Here is an 18,068-nt window from a genome sequence, read left to right as displayed (position 1 = left end):
TCTGTCTGTCTGTCTGTCTGTCTGTCTGTCTGTTACAGTGACATCATCAGTGCTTGCTCATCTGCCACTATGTCTTCCGTCGTCATAAATCAATGTACTTCAGTAGTTGAAATCTTGATCAAATCAAATTTTATTAGTCACATACACATGGTTAACAGATGTTATTGCGAGTGTAGCGAATTGCTTGTGCTTCTAGTTCCAACGGTGTAGCAATATCTAACATGTAATCTAACAATTCCACAGCAACTACCTACTACACACAAATCTAAGTAAAGGAATGGAATAAGAATATATACATATAAATATGTGGATGAGCAATGACAGAGCGGCAAGATGCAATAGATGGTATAAAATACAGTATATACATATGAGATGAGTAATGCAAGATATGTAAACATTATTAAAGTGCCATTATTAAAGGGACTAGTGATCCATTTGGTTGATGGTGATGTCACTATGAAACTATGCATCATACATTCCCACCGGGGAAATGAAACTGTGGGTTGTCTGTCAGTCCTGGTTCTCCTAAATCAGTTTGAATGGTGTAGCAGTGAGAAGCAGGTGGATAAATGATCTGTGTCATAATTAGATGCCCAGGGATTTGACAGTGGCGATGGTCTACTGCCACCTTCTGGCAGCTAGTAGAACATTACATCTGAACCCACACACTGTGTGCATCTGTTTGACCTCACCACTGTGGATCTGCCCAAATGACAACTCCCATCAGCAGTAAAGCACAGTTGCCCAAACAATAACAAGTAGAGGCAAAGTGTCATCGTGAAATCATCACCCCACCAGCCTTTTGGTTGTGGTGGCAGCTCACCTCCCGGCCCATCATCTACAGTACATCCCAGCCCATCATCTACAGTACATCCCGGCCCATCATCTACAGTACATCCCGGCCCATCATCTACAGTACATCCCGGCCCATCATCTACAGTACATCCCGGCCCATCATCTACAGTACATCCCGGCCCATCATCTACAGTACATCCCGGCCCATCATCTACAGTACATCCCGGCCCATCATCTACAGTACATCCCGGCCCATCATCTACAGTACATCCCGGCCCATCATCTACAGTACATCCCGGCCCATCATCTACAGTACATCCCGGCCCATCATCTACAGTACATCCCGGCCCATCATCTACAGTACATCCCGGCCCATCATCTACAGTACATCCCGGCCCATCATCTACAGTACATCCCGGCCCATCATCTACAGTACATCCCGGCCCATCATCTACAGTACATCCCGGCCCATCATCTACAGTACATCCCGGCCCATCATCTACAGTACATCCCGGCCCATCATCTACAGTACATCCCGGCCCATCATCTACAGTACATCCCGGCCCATCATCTACAGTACATCCCGGCCCATCATCTACAGTACATCCCGGCCCATCATCTACAGTACATCCCGGCCCATCATCTACAGTACATCCCGGCCCATCATCTACAGTACATCCCGGCCCATCATCTACAGTACATCCCGGCCCATCATCTACAGTACATCCCGGCCCATCATCTACAGTACATCCCGGCCCATCATCTACAGTACATCCCGGCCCATCATCTACAGTACATCCCGGCCCATCATCTACAGTACATCCCGGCCCATCATCTACAGTACATCCCGGCCCATCATCTACAGTACATCCCTGCCCATCATCTACAGTACATCCCTGCCCATCATCTACAGTACATCCCGGCCCATCATCTACAGTACATCCCGGCCCATCATCTACAGTACATCCCAGCGGACCACTGAGATGAAAAGGATGCATGCGGGCCGGGTATCAGTCAGGCTCAGATTAGCACGGTAGCGGCGACAGCCAGGGTCCCTATGCTCTCAGATTAGTGAATCTGCTCCTTTCACTCTGGGAAATTGCCATCAGATTGCTGGCAGCGGGATTAAGGCTCATCACTCTGCCTCGCTGTTATAAACCTGGGATAGCGGGCACTAATCTACCGGACCACATAAGAGCTAGGAATCCAGCTAATCAAACTGGGTCTAGGGGGCCCATGGTTAGCGCTTCGCTTAGCGAAGTTGGAGGTTTGCTGGCTGGATATGTTATCAAAATTCTGGTATATTAATTGGTTTTGGTCGCCTTCTCTCCACTCTCCTCTTCTCAACCTGTTTTGAAAAAGGGCATCAGCAAGATTAGAACCTGTGAACTTCTGGTCCCTATCCAGCAGCAACCTTGTTTTTCCAAGTATTTAATGCTGTTCAGTCAAAGTAAACTAGAAATTGAATTAGTTAAAAATGTTTGGTAAGGAAAACAAGTCACAGCCAGGATTCGAACTGGCAACGCCCTCCATCCACATCCAACCTACCTCCCTGAAAGCATTTATTTTATTTGACTCTCATCTGTAAACTCCACCCACTGACATGTTAGTCTAAGCTCTGCCCACTGAGTTTTCATCCAACCAATCACATTTGTTCTGCCTTAGAAAGTGGAGCTTCCCTCAGAATAAGATTGAGGCCTGGGATCAATTCATGGTGCCGTTAAATGGTACATTGTCGGGTGTCTAGTGCGTTGTTCTATAACAAGCCTTGGATTGAATCCCAGCCTGAATGAGGAAAACTCCTGAGCACTATTCCAAGGCTCATTCCAGGGCTCCTTCATCGATTCTTTGGGAGATTCTCTATTGCACAAAATTCCGTCCTGTCCTCCTCTCCTCAGTGATAAGTGGTCAAGTGGCCACGGAGTGTCAATTCGTTAGTAAGCTATCAGAGGAGTGTCATCCACTCCTCGATAGCCTCCTCTCGCCAAGGATAATCATGTGCTTCCTCATGGCTGCTAGCGCCGAAATGTTTTAAAATTTTCCACACCCCTTTGAATCAGCTGTTGTTTTCTCAAAGGAGACAACCATGCACACATTTAAAACGATACTCTACTTATCCTTTTATCTATAGAATGTATTGCACAAGTAGCTATATTAGTTTTTATCGCTTTGTATTTTGTGATTCCTCCTCTGTAAATGTAATTTGCCTGATGACGAGCAAGTGAATTGACCGTCTCATTTCTTGCAAGAGCATTTCCCTCCACGTTCCCTCTCCTTACCGCCGCTCCTCAATTATATTAACCTTTTTCAAAAAATTTATATTTGTGTTACCGTTCCCTAGCCGGGAACACTCACCCTCAACACCAAAATCATCTTTCAACTCGTTAGTGGGGCTGGAGAAAATTCCCTGTGGCCGGGATTCAATAACATCACCCTTTGTCAGCTATGCACCTTGTAAAGGCAGTGTTCCCACATTCACAGTAAACACAGCATGTTCTCCCTTTAAATGGCACATAGCCAACAAATCAGGTTGAATCCTGGCCAAAAATATTTGAATTTTGTACATAAATCCAAGACACTCCATTTAGTATGAGATGTATTCATTTGTGGAGGTCTCATCCATTTCATGAATTGCAATTCTTACAGCATGTTAAGAATTTGCAAAACATCCCTTATGAAAAAAGATTGCAGTCGGGGTAGAGTCTAACTGCATCCAGAATACCACAGTTACTGTGGTAAGGTATATATTACATTCCAATTGGTTGTGGCTAACATTAGCTAGATGACTAATGCTAACTAGATGGGGGGGTTAAGGTTAGCCAACATGCTAAGTATTGTAGTTGCTAATTAGCTAAAATGCTGAAGTTGTCTGTGGAGATTAAAACAATCTTTGGGTTGCTAGATGTTAGTTTACGTAAGGCAAAAATAACTCTTATGTGAATGTAACATATACTAACAAGTGTCCCGGATTTACATGTATGTCTAGTCTGGTAGACCAGTCTGGGCACAATGGAAGGTGAAGGGGTGGTACTACAACATAAGATAGACAAGGGTTTAACCAATAAAAATTGTTCTTTATTTTGTGGTTAATAAACCAAAAAAAGTCTTCACAACAAATAAAATGCTGGGCAGGTGGTAAAAGTCCAGAGTTCAACGATAGGAGTTAATTTCTCTAGTCTTCCTCGCCATTCTCCAGTAGTCGTTGCTGGCCAGCCGCCATTAGCATAGTAGAGGGCTGGGTGTCCGGGATCTGTCCTTTACTCCATTGCAATGAGGTTGGCTTCAGACAACCGTAGTTCAGCTGTTGGCACATCATGGACCGCAGGCTTCAATCACCAGAGTGGTCTTGGAGGGGTATCACAGCTGTAGGGGATGGGCCCAGTCTACTTGGACCTCTGCCTCATTTTCCACCATTTACGCTTCAGCCTGCGCATACGGTTCTTCCTCCACTTGGCTCTCATCTTGTGGAGATGTCTCAAAAGTGATGAGATCAACTTGAAAACAAGAACTAAAACAGTTAGAGGGAATAAATTAAATGGGGAAAGCCTCAAAATGACAAAACTACAGCTCAACAGGAGAGATCTACCCTCGGGCTTACCCCAGATAGTCTCCTACACAGGAGAGCTACCCTCGGGCTTACCCCAGATAGTCTCCTACACAGGAGAGAGCTACCCTCGTAAGGCTGTTCTCATCTTTATAGAGGCTGGTGGGTCACGAGTCTTCAAAAGAAAGCACACAGGAACAAATTCACACCCGTATCACCCACTGGTTCTTTCACTAGCAGTTCCCCCAGCTGTTTTACCTTGGTCTGAGCAGCCTTGATTGCAGCCAGGTGGGGAAGGTGTGCAGCTGCTGTGAATGAGGTCATTAGTGCAACAGAAAACCACACCCCTGGATACATCCCATTTCTCTAATATAGTGTGAGAGGCACTTCCCTAACGCTACACCCCTTAAAATGCCACAACAGAATAGAACTGTAAGATAGGGATGTCAGCGCCAAGCCACAGATTCCTTCACATTTTTAACTCCTTTGAATTCTCTCTCAGAGCACCATGTGATGTCCAGCTTCAAGAGGAACCCTCTGGAGCAGGCTTTCAGAAGGCCCAACGCCAACATCACCTCCAACTACCTGATGAACCAGTATTGGATCCTGGTCAGCCACAAGTTCCCTGCCCTCATCTACGACCTCTACCTGAGACTGTCCGGACAGAAACCCCAGTAAGATTACTAACGTCCTGACAATCAGCATCGTCACTAGACCATTGTTCGGTCTATGAAAATTTAACTACCTACTTGTTTTCAACCCAATCAACACAGTGTGATGTAAAAATAGATCAAATGATCTGTAATCATAAAGAAATAAGAAATAAGTGTTTGCTGCATACAAGTGATCTTCAGTGAAACGAACATTACAACTGTGTTATATACATGCAGTACATTTGGACTGAGATCCTCCATTCCTCTCTCTCTGTGTAGGATGATGCGTATCTTCAACCGGCTGCATAAGGCCATCGGTCTGCTGGAGTACTTCAGCAGTCAGGACTGGGAGTGGAACTCCGAGAACATGAGCATGCTGATGAGCCACCTCAGCCCTGAGGACAGGAAGGTACAGTAGACTCAGCATCCATCCTCTATGCACACACTGTATCTCCGCATGGTGATGTACACTGCTCAAAAAAATAAAGGGAACACTTAAACAACACAATGTAACTCCAAGTCAATCACACTTCTGTGAAATCAAACTGTCCACTTAGGAAGCAACACTGATTGACAATAAATTTCACATGCTGTTGTGCAAATGGAATAGACAACAGGTGGAAATTATAGGCAATTAGCAAGACACCCCCAATAAAGGAGTGGTTCTGCAGGTGGTGACCACAGACCACTTCTCAGTTCCTATGCTTCCTGGCTGATGTTTTGGTCACTTTTGAATGCTGGCGGTGCTTTCACTCTAGTGGTAGCATGAGACGGAGTCTACAACCCACACAAGTGGCTAAGGTAGTGCAGCTCATCCAGGATGGCACATCAATGCGAGCTGTAGCAAGAAGGTTTGCTGTGTCTGTCAGCGTAGTATCCAGAGCATGGAGGCGCTACCAGGAGACAGGCCAGTACATCACGAGACGTGGAGGAGGCCGTAGGAGGGCAACAACCCAGCAGCAGGACCGCTACCTCCGCCTTTGTGCAAGGAGGAGCACTGCCAGAGCCCTGCAAATGACCTCCAGCAGGTCACAAATGTGCATGTGTCTGCTCAAACGGTCAGAAACAGACTCCATGAGGGTGGTATGAGGCCCCGACGTCCACAGGTGGGGGTTGTGCTTACAGCCCAACACCGTGCAGGACGTTTGGCATTTGCCAGAGAACACCAAGATTGGCAAATTCGCCACTGGCGCCCTGTGCTCTTCACAGATGAAAGCAGGTTCACTCGCACATGTGACAGACGTGACAGAGTCTGGAGACGCCGTGGAGAACTTTCTGCTGCCTGCAACATCCTCCAGCATGACCGGTTTGGCGGTGGGTCAGTCATGGTGTGGGGTGGCATTTCTTTGTGGGGCCGCACAGCCCTCCATGTGCTCGCCAGAGGTAGCCTGACTGCCATTAGGTACCGAGATGAGATCCTCAGACCCCTTGTGAGACCATATGCTGGTGCGGTTGGCCCTGGGTTCCTCCTAATGCAAGACAATGCTAGACCTCATGTGGCTGGAGTGTGTCAGCAGTTCCTGCAAGAGGAAGGCATTGATGCTATGGACTGGCCCGCCCGTTCCCCAGACCTGAATCCAATTGAGCACATCTGGGACATCATGTCTCGCTCCATCCACCATCGCCACGTTGCACCACAGACTGTCCAGGAGTTGGGGGATGCTTTAGTCCAGGTCTGGGAGGAGATCCCTCAGGAGACCATCCGCCACCTCATCAGGAGCATGCCCAGGCGTTGTAGGGAGGTCATACAGGCACGTGGAGGCCACACACACTACTGAGCCTCATTTTGACTTGTTTTAAGGACATTACATCAAAGTTGGATCAGCCTGTAGTGTGGTTTTCCACTTTCATTTTGAGTGTGACTCCAAATCCAGACCTCCATGGGTTGATAAATTTGATTTCCATTGATCATTTTTGTGTGATTTTGTTGTCAGCACATTCAACTATGTAAAGAAAAAAGTATTTAATAAGAATATTTCATTCATTCAGATCGAGGATGTGTTATTTTAGTGTTCCCTTTATTTTTTTGAGCAGTGTATATAGTCAATGGTATGTTTTTCACCTAGTAATGCCACCAAGCCATCATTTCAGCTCAAACATACAGCTTTATTGATTTCAAGACAACAGGTCACGAATACTTACATCATTCCATTTTAGAAGGTTAAATTATAGATATCCCAAAGGTTTTCATAATCGCCTGAATGTGACCATAATAGCCATGTCTTACCGCACATCAACATCCTAACTCTCTCTCCCAGACATTCAACTTTGACGTGCGTCAGCTGAACTGGCCGGAATACATAGAGAACTACTGCATCGGCACCAAGAAGTACGTTCTGAATGAAGACATGTCCGACATCCCTGCAGCCAGGCAACACCTCAGGAAGTGAGTAGACTACTTACAGGGCTGACTGTGTTTGCTCCGGTCTTATTTTGAAGAAGGATGTAAATGACAGTGTGTACTTCCAACTCCCTCCCTCCCTCAGGCTGAGGAACATCCGCTACACATTCAACACTCTACTGCTGGTCTTCATCTGGAGGGTGTTCATCGCCCGATCCCAGATGGCCAGGAACATCTGGTACTTTGTGGTCAGCCTCTGCTTCAAGTTCCTCTCCTACTTCAGGGCCTCCAGCACACTCACCAACTGATGACCAACTGACCGTTGACCAGCTGAACGCCCTGCTCGCCTCCTCAACCAGACCACACCCCTCAGACCTCCAGCAGCACACAACCCCACTCTTTAACCAGACCACACCCCTCAGACCTCCAGCAGCACACAACCCCACTCTTTAACCAGACCACACCCCTCAGACCTCCAGCAGCACACAACCCCACTCTTTAACCAGACCTCACCCCTCAGACCTCCAGCAGCACACAACCCCACTCCTCAATCAGACCTCACCCCTCAGACCTCCAGCAGCACACAACCCCACTCTTTAACCAGACCTCACCCCTCAGACCTCCAGCAGCACACAACCCCACTCTTTAACCAGACCTCACCCCTCAGACCTCCAGCAGCACACAACCCCACTCTTTAACCAGACCACACCCCTCAGACCTCCAGCAGCACACAACCCCACTCTTTAACCAGACCACACCCCTCAGACCTCCAGCAGCACACAACCCCACTCTTTAACCAGACCTCACCCCTCAGACCTCCAGCAGCACACAACCCCACTCTTTAACCAGACCACACCCCTCAGACCTCCAGCAGCACACAACCCCACTCTTTAACCAGACCACACCCCTCAGACCTCCAGCAGCACACAACCCCACTCTTTAACCAGACCACACCCCTCAGACCTCCAGCAGCACACAACCCCACTCTTTAACCAGACCACACCCCTCAGACCTCTAGCAGCACACAACCCCACTCTTTAACCAGACCTCACCCCTCAGACCTCCAGCAGCACACAACCCCACTCTTTAACCAGACCTCACCCCTCAGACCTCCAGCAGCACACAACCCCACTCTTTAACCAGACCTCACCCCTCAGACCTCCAGCAGCACACAACCCCACTCTTTAACCAGACCTCAGACCTCCAGCAGCACACAACCCCACTCTTTAACCAGACCTCACCCCTCAGACCTCCAGCAGCACACAACCCCACTCTTTAACCAGACCTCACCCCTCAGACCTCCAGCAGCACACAACCCCACTCTTTAACCAGACCTCACCCCTCAGACCTCCAGCAGCACACAACCCCACTCTTTAACCAGACCACACCCCTCAGACCTCCAGCAGCACACAACCCCACTCTTTAACCAGACCACACCCCTCAGACCTCCAGCAGCACACAACCCCACTCCTCAACCAGACCACACCCCTCAGACCTCCAGCAGCACACAACCCCACTCTTTAACCAGACCACACCCCTCAGACCTCCAGCAGCACACAACCCCACTCCTCAACCAGACCACACCCCTCAGACCTCCAGCAGCACACAACCCCACTCTTTAACCAGACCACACCCCTCAGACCTCCAGCAGCACACAACCCCACTCCTCAACCAGACACTGTTCCTTCTGACCCTGTTGTACGTCATACAGTAAAACCACTATGTAAGTGTTATTTCTTTTCTAACTACGGCTTTTCTTAAAGCGACAGATTACATATGCAACAATAAACCCATTGTATACTCTCCCCACGTTTTTGCTCATAGTTTACGTCCTCCCCAACCCAGATACAATGTCTTGGAATAGAGGATTTTTTTGCATACTTGAAATACTGTATGTCAGGCCTCCACTGAAAGACAATTTCTGTACATTGACTCTTAATGTGTGAATCCTGAGATATCCATGGCCTCTCTTCTTCCATGGGCGATGTGTTTTTACCTTGTATTGGTTTGTACTGACAGAATACTTGGGAACCTGTACTCAGTAGCGAGGCCAGCTAAGGATATCCGAGAGTAACTTCAGTGTTGATCACATTAAGGGCTCTATTCAATCTGTGAAGTTGAAGCGTTACAGACTCTGTGATATAAATTAAAAAGGTCATTTCCAATTGAGCCAACACATGTAGCTTTTACCGTGAATGCAGTCTGCAAAAGCAGGAACATTCCCTTTGTTTCAATCATGCCGTAAAGCTGAACTTCTGTGATGCGGATTGAATGGAGCCCTAAATCTTGACCACTGGAGACTGCTACTGTAGTACTACAAACATCTGACCTGGTTGACGACTACTGAATATTGACAAAGGTATACTGTTTGTCCACTTTTTGCCTGTTTATATTGAAACTAAGTTTACTATTTTTTCATCTTTATAAATAATTGCGTCAAACTAAGGCTTGTCTTAAGTGGTACAGTGCATTCGGAAAGTATTCAGACCCCTTGACTTTTTCCAAATGTTGTTACATTACAGCCTTGTTCTAAAATTGATTAAATAAATGTTTTTCCTCAATCTACACACAATACCAAAGCGAAAACAGGTTGACATTTTTGAAAATGTATTAAATAAAAAACAGAAATACCCTATTTACATAAGTATTCAGACATTTGCTATGAGACTCAATTGAGCTCAGGTGCATCCTGTTTCCATTGATCATCCTTGAGCTGTTTCTACAACTTGGAGTCCACCTGGGGTAAATTCAATTGATTGGACATGATTTGGAAAGGCACACAACTGTCTAAGGTCCCACAGTTGACAGTGCATGTCAGAGCAAAAACCACGAGGTCGAAGGAATTGTCCGTAGAGCTCTGAGACAGGATTGTGTCGAGGCACAGATCTGGGGAAGGGTACCAAAAGATTTCTGCAGCATGGAAGGTCCCCAAGAACACAGTGGCCTCCATCATTCTTAAATGGAAGAAGTTTGGAACCACAAACTCTTCCTAGAGCTGGCCGTCCAGCAATCGTCACGTCTGGAGGAAACCTGGCACTATCACTACGGTGAAGCATGGTGGTGGCAGCATTATGCTGTGGGGATGTTTTTTAGCGGCAGGGACTGGGAGACTAGTCAGGATAGAAGGAAAGATGAACGAAGCAAAGTACAGAGAGATCCTTGATGAAAACCTGCTCCAGAGCGCTCAGGACATCAGACTGGGGCGAAGGTTCACCTTCCATCAGGACAACAACCCTAAGCACACAGCCAAGACAATGCATCAGTGGCTTCGGGACAAGTCTCTGAATGTCCGTGGCGCAGCCAGAGCCCGGACTTGAACCTGATCAAACATCTCTGGAGAGACCTGAAAATAGCTGTGTAGCGACATTCCCCATCCAACCTGACAGAGCTTGATAGGATCTGCAGAGCAGAATGGGAGAAACTCCCCAAATACAGGTGTGCCAAGCTTGTAGCGTCATACCCAAGAAGACTCAAGGCTGTAATCGCTGCCAAAGGTGCTTCAACAAAGTACTGAGTAAAGGGTCTGAATATTTATGTAAATGTGATACTTCAGTTTTTATAAATTTGCTCAAATTTATAAAGACCTGTTTTTGCTTTGTCATTATGGGGTATTGTGTAGATGGGGGATGGGGGGGGGGGCAATTTAATACATTTTTGAATAAGGCTGTAACGTAACAAAGTGTGGAAAAAGTCAAGGGGTCTGAATACTTTCCGAATGCACTGTAGATGGTGACAGTATCATATATAAACAAGTTTAGAAGATGTGTAAATAGTTCTATATTATTTTTCTAGACTACTTAATAGTATTCCTGAGGGTTGATTCTGCAGGAGTCTGACTCTACCACAGAGCTCCCCAGACTAGATCTGAAGTGTTACTTGTGGCAGACAGCAGCAGTCCACTTTTTTATGAGATGATTCATCTATATACAGTATCTATGGTAGAAGTCTTGACTAAATGTACCTCAAATCCTCCCTCTGGAAAAACATGTTTCTATGTGAGCCAGTAATGGTGTGCAACAATAGTGACCGTCCTTTCCTAAATTCTGTAAGGGACTATGAACCAAATGCATGCCCAACACAGAAAATGGCTTTTCCTGTACAATGAAGTTGAACACAATGTCCTGCTTGTTATGGATCTTGGCATCTGTCATGTTGATAACAAAGCAGTGTCTTTGTTAGGATACATAGTGGAAGCAGAGCACTGTGGGTAGATCAGAGCTAACTGGGCAATGTTCTGTGAACTGCAACACTTACGACTTTGTTTATTTTGTTGAATTTTCCTTTTTCAAATGTAATTGGCAAATGTTAAATGACCCTCTATTCCTGCTCTGAAAACACTTAAAGTTTGTTTGGCAAAACATGAATAAACCAAAAGACACATTGGTCAGTGTGCTAATCATTCTGCTTCATACACTGCTGCCTCATGTAGAAAATAGATTTAGCCTACTTCCATGGCTGCGTTTATACAGGCAGCCCAATTCTGATCTTTTTTTAACTAATTGGTCTTTTGACCAATCGGATCTGAAAAAGATTGGACGTGAAAAGATCTGATGTGATTGGTCAAAAGACCAATTAGTGGAAAAAAAGATCCGAAATGGACTGCCTGTGTAAGCGCAGGCTAAAAGCCTGCACCATCACCAGAGGATAGTGAGATACCAAACGAGAGAGATTTAAATGAATGTAAAGTATACAACATGAATTGGTGAAGTGCACTAAAACACATTTAATAGGACATCTCCCATTGACAGTTGTGAAACAGATACTGAACAACAGTGCAAATAGATAGAAATAGAACAAACGTGACATGTTAATGGTATGAATGATAACATAGGAGGATCAGATTTCATTCAGCCTAACTTACAGATAACAACGTCCAAATACCTTTACACACTAAGCCTGATAAAACTGGGGAGTTAGCTGCTTTCCATTTGTCAGTGTAAAATACATATTTACAGGATATAAATATATTATAATGGTAGTCATATGAGGATACTGTCCAAAACAATAAATAGAACAATTATGATTGTCGGATCCTAATCAGTTTACTCTTATTTGGTTCAAAACAAACTCCCAGCAATCCACATACTTGTGATTGGAGACTTCTCTTCCTGGATTCCCACACAGGTGAAGGGACAGTAGGTGCACGATCAGCAGCAGTCTCCAGGTCCCATATCCACAAAGCATCTCACAGTAGGAGTGCTGATCTAGGATCTGTCCATATAATCTTATGATCCAAAAGGGCGAAACTGATCTAAGCTCAGCACTCCTACTCAGAGAGCTTTGTGGATATGGGCTCAGGTCAGAGGGCTACTCCTGTACGTGTCAGGAGCGGAGCAGCACGGTTGTTCACATGGGCATCTGGGAGAATCACCTGGAAATAGAGAACACGCAGAGGTACAGTGTAAATACACTACTACCAGTGAGACACGGGGAAACTGGTACATGTACGGATTTACCATCATTTTGAACATAGTTTCAGTGGCAATAAAGAAGACTGGGCTCACCTCTCTAGGTTTATATGGGCCTAGTTTGAAGCGACAGCAGACTATGTCGAAACAGAAGCCAACAAACCCATGGATCATGCCTGTGGGAGAGAGAAGATCAATGAAGATGTTCAGGGTGCATTTCTCTAACGTGGCCTGATACTCAGGCTGGCAAAGCAGCCGTGGAATGATTTGTGAGACATGAACAGTATGAGTTCTGCCCATGACACTGGGTGGTAAGAGTGAGTGTTGTCTGGACCTGTGGTGGAGAAGATACCCCAGATGATGCCACAGAGTCGTACCAGGAACTGTCAGAGGGGCAAGTGCTGCTCACTGACCGTGACCATCAGAGAGCTGGTGTCGTACTTCATAAAGATCCCAGACACACCGTGGCTGCCCGCCGCATGGTTAATCACCGGCTCCTTGACCAGACAGTGGGTAGGTAGAGTGGGGTGGGGGTTATTCTCTCCTTTACACACACACACACACACACACACACACACACACACACACACACACACACACACACACACACACACACACACACAGAGGCCTTTCTAGCATCTAGCCTTTGTGTATGTGAATATGTGTGTTTGTAAGACAGAAATCTATGACTGTCTCAGGTGGTGGTGTTATACAGCAGAGCTAGAAGTAACTTTTGGCAGCCAGCAGAGGGCGCTGAATGGACTGGATGGATGGATGAGGAGACTGATCCATTATCTGAACCCACTGCAGCATCCTCCATCATGGTCAACATCAAATAGAATTCCTTTCCCCCTGATGGTTAATATTGAGGATTTGGGGAAGGTAAGCTGATACTAGATCTGTGCCTAAATCAGGACTTACCCTCTCCGTCACAGAGAACTGGTGTGTGTCTGCCGACAACTTAGACGTGTGCAGTTTGGTAGGTACCACCGTAATGAAATACTGGAACATCTCATTATCTGCAACAACAAGACAAAGAGCAAAGCCCTTGACCCCATCCATCTAGTGACGGACTACACAGAATACTGCTAGAAAAGGTGAAATAGGGGGCTTCAGTTCTTTCCCCTGGAGAAACTAGGCTGCTTTGAACGGTAAGTGAATGAAAGCAAGCCTGCAGTAAATCCACTTCAAATGGATACAAATGGCTACATTTTCTCCCTGCAAACTCATGAGGCCATGCTGAGCAGAATAGTCTGGAAGCTACACATTGAGTAACAGCTGAATGAGGTTTGATAAGAACATATTCATGTGTTTACTTCCTGGTCTCGGTGAGGAGGAGCAGTAACTTACGGGTTGCTGGTGATTTTCTCTGTCCCGTCCAGAGGATTGATGATGCCGGGGACCTCTTCTCAGAAAGACAGATGGTCTATCCGATGAGAGAATTTGCACGCTGCAATGCATTGATGAAACCCAGCTCACATGCAGACAGGTGGATTGCGACAGTGAAAACCTCTATTTGGGAGTGAATGATTCTGAGAAAATAGTTATTTGGCACTGCATTAGAATAGATACTGTTCTTATCTATCACTTGAAACATGGAAATGCAGATACAATGTAAACAACCAGAGAACAGTACTAATGTTGTCCTTGTCAAAAACGAGTAACTTATGCAAATTAGTGTCACCCTTCCTGGCTGACAGAGAACTTACTGTCATGGCTTACAAAAGCTGCTGTATGAGCATGGCCACGAGGATGATGAATAGGCCTGAGAAAGAAAGAGGTTTGGAGGCGTGAGGAGCATTTTTTCATCAAAAAGAAATATACCGTGCTCTATTGGTTGAGTGCCCTTTTTCCCATCAGACATATAGACTCATAAATCATTCGCAGCATCAATTTGTGGAGCTTGGAATCTTGTAACGTATGAGACAAACTCCATGAACCTCTGAGTCTGTGGCAGTATTACATAGCTTTCCCTCATTACACCCATAAAGAATGATTTACATACAACATGCACTTAAATATAACCCTGTTGTTCGGGCCCTGAATGCTGATTGGTTGAAAGCCGTGGTATATCAGACTGTATACCATGGGTATGACAAAAATTTAGTTTTACTGCTCTAATAACGTTGGTAACCAGTTTATAATAGCAATAAGGCACCTCAAGGGTTTGTGATATATGGCCAATATACCACGGCTAAGGGCAGTGTCCAGGCACTCCACTTTGCGTTGTGCTTTAGAACAGCCCTCAGCTGTGGTATATTGGCCATATACCACACCTCCTCGGGCCTTGTTGCTTAAATATATCATGCTTATAGATAAGTGTACAGGTATCTTACTTTCCCACTGTGATGTGGAAGTTCCCAGCCACTTTGTTGACGTGCCCATGTATCCTACAGGCACTTAAGGGCTCTGAGGCGGTGCCCTCTCTGAAGACACACACACATACTATTACCTTTGTAGGAAAACATATCTGTACTTAATGCATTTTCCCAACACCTCAGTAGTGATGCATTTTGCATTTGAGAGCCCTACCAACCTTGGGGGCAAGGCAGGCCTACTAACCTAGGGGGCAAGGCAGGCCTACTAACCTAGGGAGCAAGGCAGGCCTACTAACCTAGGGGGCAAGGCAGGCCTACTAACCTAGGGAGCAAGGCAGGTCCTACTAACCTAGGGGGCAAGGCAGGCCTACTAACCTAGGGGGCAAGGCAGGCCTACTAACCTAGGGGGCAAGGCAGGCCTACTAACCTAGGGGGCAAGGCAGGCCTACTAACCTAGGGGGCAAGGCACGCCTACTAACCTAGGGGGCAAGGCACGCCTACTAACCTAGGGGGCAAGGCACGCCTACTAACCTAGGGGGCAAGGCAGGCCTACTAACCTAGGGGGCAAGGCAGGCCTACTAACCTAGGGGGCAAGGCAGGCCTACTAACCTAGGGGGCAAGGCACGCCTACTAACCTAGGGGGCAAGGCACGCCTACTAACCTAGGGGGCAAGGCACGCCTACTAACCTAGGGGGCAAGGCAGGCCTACTAACCTAGTGGGCAAGGCAGTAGGGGCTCCCTTTAGAACACTCTTGTACAAGACCTCCTGTAGAGAATGCTCCTCCTTCAACCTGTTCTGTATCAGCAACAGGGTCCTAAGGAGAGTTGGGAGAGGGAGAAACAGGTTAACTACTCATTTCATACAGGAAGGACGACAAAAAAGTTTTTTTCTTTTGGAATGTGGTTGAGTGAGATTTTCTGACTATTAACAAAGTGCTTAAAGGGCCAATCTACCATTACTACCTAAATTGTTTTACTTTTAAATTCATGATATATAGCCATTGATTATTTAAGAATAAAACATAAATGTCTCATGAGCTTAGTTTAACTGTCTAACCCAATCAGAACCCAAAATAGAAGCTTGTTTTACTCTTTTGTTTATAAACAATTTACTTGTAAACAAACACTGTATAGGCTCAACAACAAAAAATAACAATTATCATTTTGATATCATGGATGGTCAGTCCTTGGATCCATATCTCTGTCTATGAATGTGAGAGTGGTTACATTCTAAACTGCTTACCTGTGCCACAGTCTTTGCTGCGGGGTCAGCTCAAAAATCACCTGAACATTTATACACAGGGAAGAAAATACACAGGGAAGAAAAACTCCCAGGGTTTGGGATCACCAAAGTCTATTTGTATGTAATAGAAAGCTCAGTGATCTACTCACAGGCTCATACTGAATGCCATTTGATGTTATCATAGTCTCTGCCAGGTCCAGAATGTCTGCACCCACATCTGGAACAGCACCAACTCAATCTTTAGCTCCAGGGGGTTGAGGGCAAAATTATACAGTACATCATAACACATTAATTATGCCCAAAATATGAAGGCCTAGATGTCATGAATGATTCCAATAAATAATGTGTGATAAGGTTGAATACTTACGTTGGCATTTCATGGCAACTGTAATATCTATTTTTATTCTCAATTTACTGTAAATTAATAAAAATTATTGTCAGATTCCAAGATAATGTACTGGCAGTAAAACACAGTTCAGTCTTAAATAAGAGCTTATCATGATGAAACAAAATCAACAGTTCTATGTACCTTGAGAAATCTTTATCCACTTCGTATTCATACTTCATCCAGGTGTCCCGGTACACAAAGAACTCAAAGGCCAGCAGTGCCATGGCAGTAAAGCTATCAAGGACACTATGGATGGGCGAGAGAAGAACATTAGCGACGTCATTCAAAGTTGGGGCGATTGAATCAGCATTCAGACATATGTCAGCAGTATTGAGAGTGAAATCTCACCTGTCCCCCCTGTGGCTGTGGTCTCGACATAGCTCTCTGGGACCTTGGGGAAGGCATCCAGCTCCTAACCAGACGCAGGGCTTTCTTCCTGTACAGACGCCTCATCTTCAGGACCACTCTCCACGTCCTCCCTTCATACACCTAACCTGGGAAAGAGAAATCATACAAAATAGTCCATTATGTTTTTTTTTCTAATCTGTGTAATACAGGAATAAAACAATATGCAGGTTACCACCATCATCGCTGCACACATCGGTCATACCTGGGTAGGCTTTTTCAGTTTTTAAACAACTAATTATAAATGTTTTTCTGTGAGTTCAATGTGCACATTGCACAGTTTCTCTAAAGAGAAATGAGATCCAGCCTGAACTGTGCAATGTAATAGGGTGTTGTAGTTTCCAACAGGCCAATATTCTACATTGTTTAGCGCATAAAACATGGTAATTAACTACAATGACCATAATCCATTTCGCATCTACCTGTCAGGTCAGTTTATTTTTTTTACACCTGCTAAGGAAGATACAAGAATGCATGACCATGAGGGGATGGGTATAGAGTACCACAGTGTGAGTCATAAAACCTAGTGGTCAAACAAGGAAATGGTTCCAATCATTTTTCCAGCATTCATTTTCCCCATAGGGGACTTAAGAAACACTTAAAATAAGGTCTGTGTTTCCTGTAGGCTTACCCTGGCAGGACGTTTTGTTAACCGTGTAAATCTCTCTAGGACAAGGTGACTTTTGATGGCTAGGTTTTATGGGTATTATGACACCTCTATTGAGAGCAGCTGTTGCTTGGCCAGGTATCTCTAGCTGAAAATACATGATCAAAGTGATTGATAGTTGGTATTCAGTAGTCATAAAAGTATGCCTTATTTACTTTGAAGAACTACTAAAATAGTGATTTTGTCAGACAGCATAGGCAGCAGCTCTATAGAGATGAGATGATGACTTGGAATGAAATAATAAAGTCATCAAATTAAAAAAACTAATATAAACAACGGAAATAAATGAATGTGAATATGATGGTT

At 45.3% G+C, this 18,068-nt stretch overlaps 1 protein-coding gene and 1 pseudogene across 1 annotated transcript in view; one reads left to right on the top strand and one right to left on the bottom strand.

The window, feature by feature from the left end:
• LOC139566030 (fatty acyl-CoA reductase 1-like) overlaps nt 1-11,716 on the top strand; it is a 76,607-nt gene extending 64,891 nt beyond the window's left edge. The window contains exons 9-12 of the mRNA XM_071386867.1: nt 4,842-5,013; nt 5,272-5,401; nt 7,251-7,378; nt 7,479-11,716. Coding sequence (XP_071242968.1) covers nt 4,842-5,013; nt 5,272-5,401; nt 7,251-7,378; nt 7,479-7,641 — 593 coding nt within the window. The 3' untranslated portion in view covers nt 7,642-11,716. The remainder of the gene's footprint in view (nt 1-4,841; nt 5,014-5,271; nt 5,402-7,250; nt 7,379-7,478) is intronic.
• Nucleotides 11,717-12,032: 316 nt separating this feature from the next.
• On the bottom strand, nt 12,033-17,143 carry LOC139566033 (endoplasmic reticulum-Golgi intermediate compartment protein 2-like; annotated as a pseudogene).
• Between the last annotated feature and the right edge of the window lie 925 nt (nt 17,144-18,068).

The sequence above is a fragment of the Salvelinus alpinus genome, chromosome 37, assembly GCF_045679555.1.
Source record: "Salvelinus alpinus chromosome 37, SLU_Salpinus.1, whole genome shotgun sequence".
Lineage (NCBI taxonomy): Eukaryota > Metazoa > Chordata > Actinopteri > Salmoniformes > Salmonidae > Salvelinus > Salvelinus alpinus.
This window is presented reverse-complemented; position numbering and strand designations above follow the sequence as displayed.